At 38.0% G+C, this 2,279-nt stretch overlaps 1 protein-coding gene across 1 annotated transcript; it reads left to right on the top strand.

Annotated features, from left to right (window-relative positions):
- Positions 1-772: 772 nt before the first annotated feature.
- Positions 773-1,919, top strand: LOC114260323 (LOB domain-containing protein 39). Its single transcript, XM_028200413.2, has 2 exons — positions 773-1,132; positions 1,262-1,919. The coding sequence occupies exons 1-2, from the start codon at positions 943-945 to the stop codon at positions 1,723-1,725; spliced, it is 654 nt and encodes a 217-aa protein (XP_028056214.1). The 5' UTR covers positions 773-942; the 3' UTR covers positions 1,726-1,919.
- The last annotated feature ends 360 nt before the right edge of the window (positions 1,920-2,279 follow it).

Genomic DNA, 2,279 nt, shown 5'->3' with positions numbered 1-2,279 from the left:
TTTTTCCTAATTTTAAAATATAAATTGTGCTGGCCAAATGAGTACAAAAAGGACAAAGTTCAGCAGTTAAGGAAAGTACAAATTGATCAAAAAGAAATCGAAATCGAAGGGTACGCTGGTCGTGTTGAGATCCTGTGACCAAAAACTCCTGCGGAAAACCGAAGCCGCGCTCTCTCGCTCATGTCCAGCCTGGACTTCGGATCAGACATATTAATATAAATAAATATAAATTAATTAATAGATTAGATATTCCTTGTCAATAGCCCCCACACACGTGTCTCCACTGTCACTCTTACGTAACTTAACCACTAACTTAACTCTAATTAACTGCTAACTTTTAACTCAAACCCCAATTTAACACGAGTTTATTTTTTTAATGATTCAGAATTCCCCCTTTATTTATTTTTGTTACATTAATTATAATTTATCAAATTAGTAAAACAAAAATGTTTAAGACCTTTTTTTTTTCCATCCCCTTTGACCTCCTCTCTCTCTTATTGGTTGGATTTTTTTTTTTTTTTTTTGTTTCCCTTATCCTTCAATCACCACCTGCCACATGTGTGTGGAGGTGGTGGGGTGGTGATTGGAAGGATCTCCATCACTCCTCATTCAGGTCACATAAATTCGAACCATCAAATAATTTTCGAAAAAACTACTTCACATTAGTAATATCTCAAAACATTTCAAGATTACTTAATAATTTTTCAACTCCATGACCCAATAACATCTATACTAACACTTTAAGAGTAACTAATATTTTTCTAAGTCCATCACTATAACCACTTGTATTTTAAGGCCATCCAAACCTTACCCTCTGTCTCATCAGCTCACTATGTTTGGTCTTTTTCTTTTTCTTTCCCTTTTCCTTTGAGCTGAAGAAATAACCACAGAATCACACACACACACACACACAGAGAGAGAGAGAGAGAGAGAGACAGAGAGATGATGATGAGCTGCAACGGGTGCCGTGTTCTGAGAAGGAGATGCGGCGAGTCGTGTATTCTGAGGCCGTGTTTGCAGTGGATAGAGAGCCCGCAAGCCCAAGGCCACGCCACTCTTTTTGTCTCCAAGTTCTTCGGCCGAAGCGATCTCATGTCCTTCATCTCCGCCGTGCCTCACAACAACCGACCTGGTAATTAAGTAATCAATTCAAAGTTGCAAATCTTAATTGATCATCATCACAACAAGCAACAAGCTTTGTTTTTGCTTGATTTGATTCTGTTAATTAATTAATTATTTTGAACTCTGTATTTGTGTGTAGCTCTGTTTCAGTCCCTGTTATTTGAAGCCTGCGGTCGTACGGTGAACCCGGTGAACGGCGCCGTGGGCCTCCTCTCCACCGGTAATTGGCACATCTGCCAGGCCGCCGTTCAGACCGTTCTCTCCGGCGGCACTTTGCGGCCAAATCTCACCGGAATTCTAAACCCAGAAACCAACGAATCTTCCAAGGCTTTTCTCGCCGATGCATTGAAGCTTCAGAATCGGTACTCTGGCTTTGATAATGATAGCAGTGGCACACAACTCCAATTTTCCGATCTCAACATCTCTTCTGGACTGAATTATTACGAGCAGAAGAAGAAGCAGCAGCAAAAGGCGATGGCAATATCGTTCAATTTGGAAGAATCATCAGAGATGGTGATGATGAGCTTTGGAGGAAATGATGATTATGGTGTGAAGAAGCTGAGACGAGAAGAAGAGCCAAAGCTTTTGAAGCTTTTTGTATGAACAGATCAAATTGGTAGTCAGATTTCCGGCGAGTGTTATAGTCCCCGGAATTGTAATAGACTACTCTGTTCCTTTTCTTTTGTTTTACTTTGTGGGGGAATAAAAATCGAAACACTTTTCGATGCGTAGTAAGAAATTCCGGCGAGTTTTGAAGTTGTCTGGCATGGAATCAATCAAAAACATTTTGTTGTCTTGGTTTTTGCGGTTACAGATGATGTTTGTTTGTGCGTGGTTTGTCAGACCATGTACCGACATGAGAAGCGGCGACTCGATCTCCTTCTCACATAAATAGTTAACAAAATGAAAGGTAGACATTTATTTTGGATTAAAAAAGATTTTTTTTTTTTCTTTATACTCTTAAAAAAGGCTTACCAATTTGTCTGATATATAATAATGTGATATATTAACCGTTAATTTTTAATTTTTTACATATTTAATTTTCGGGAAAGAGGATAGGGTGTGTACCATATTATAAGTACATAAGAAAATATTATAATTTTATACTTTTTAAGTCATAATAAAAAAAAAAAAAAGTCGTAATCAAACATAAAAAG

Source organism: Camellia sinensis, chromosome 6, assembly GCF_055761805.1.
Source record: "Camellia sinensis isolate YWXY chromosome 6, ASM5576180v1, whole genome shotgun sequence".
Lineage (NCBI taxonomy): Eukaryota > Viridiplantae > Streptophyta > Magnoliopsida > Ericales > Theaceae > Camellia > Camellia sinensis.
Note: the sequence above shows the minus strand (reverse complement) of the source record. Positions and strands in the feature narration are given on the sequence as shown.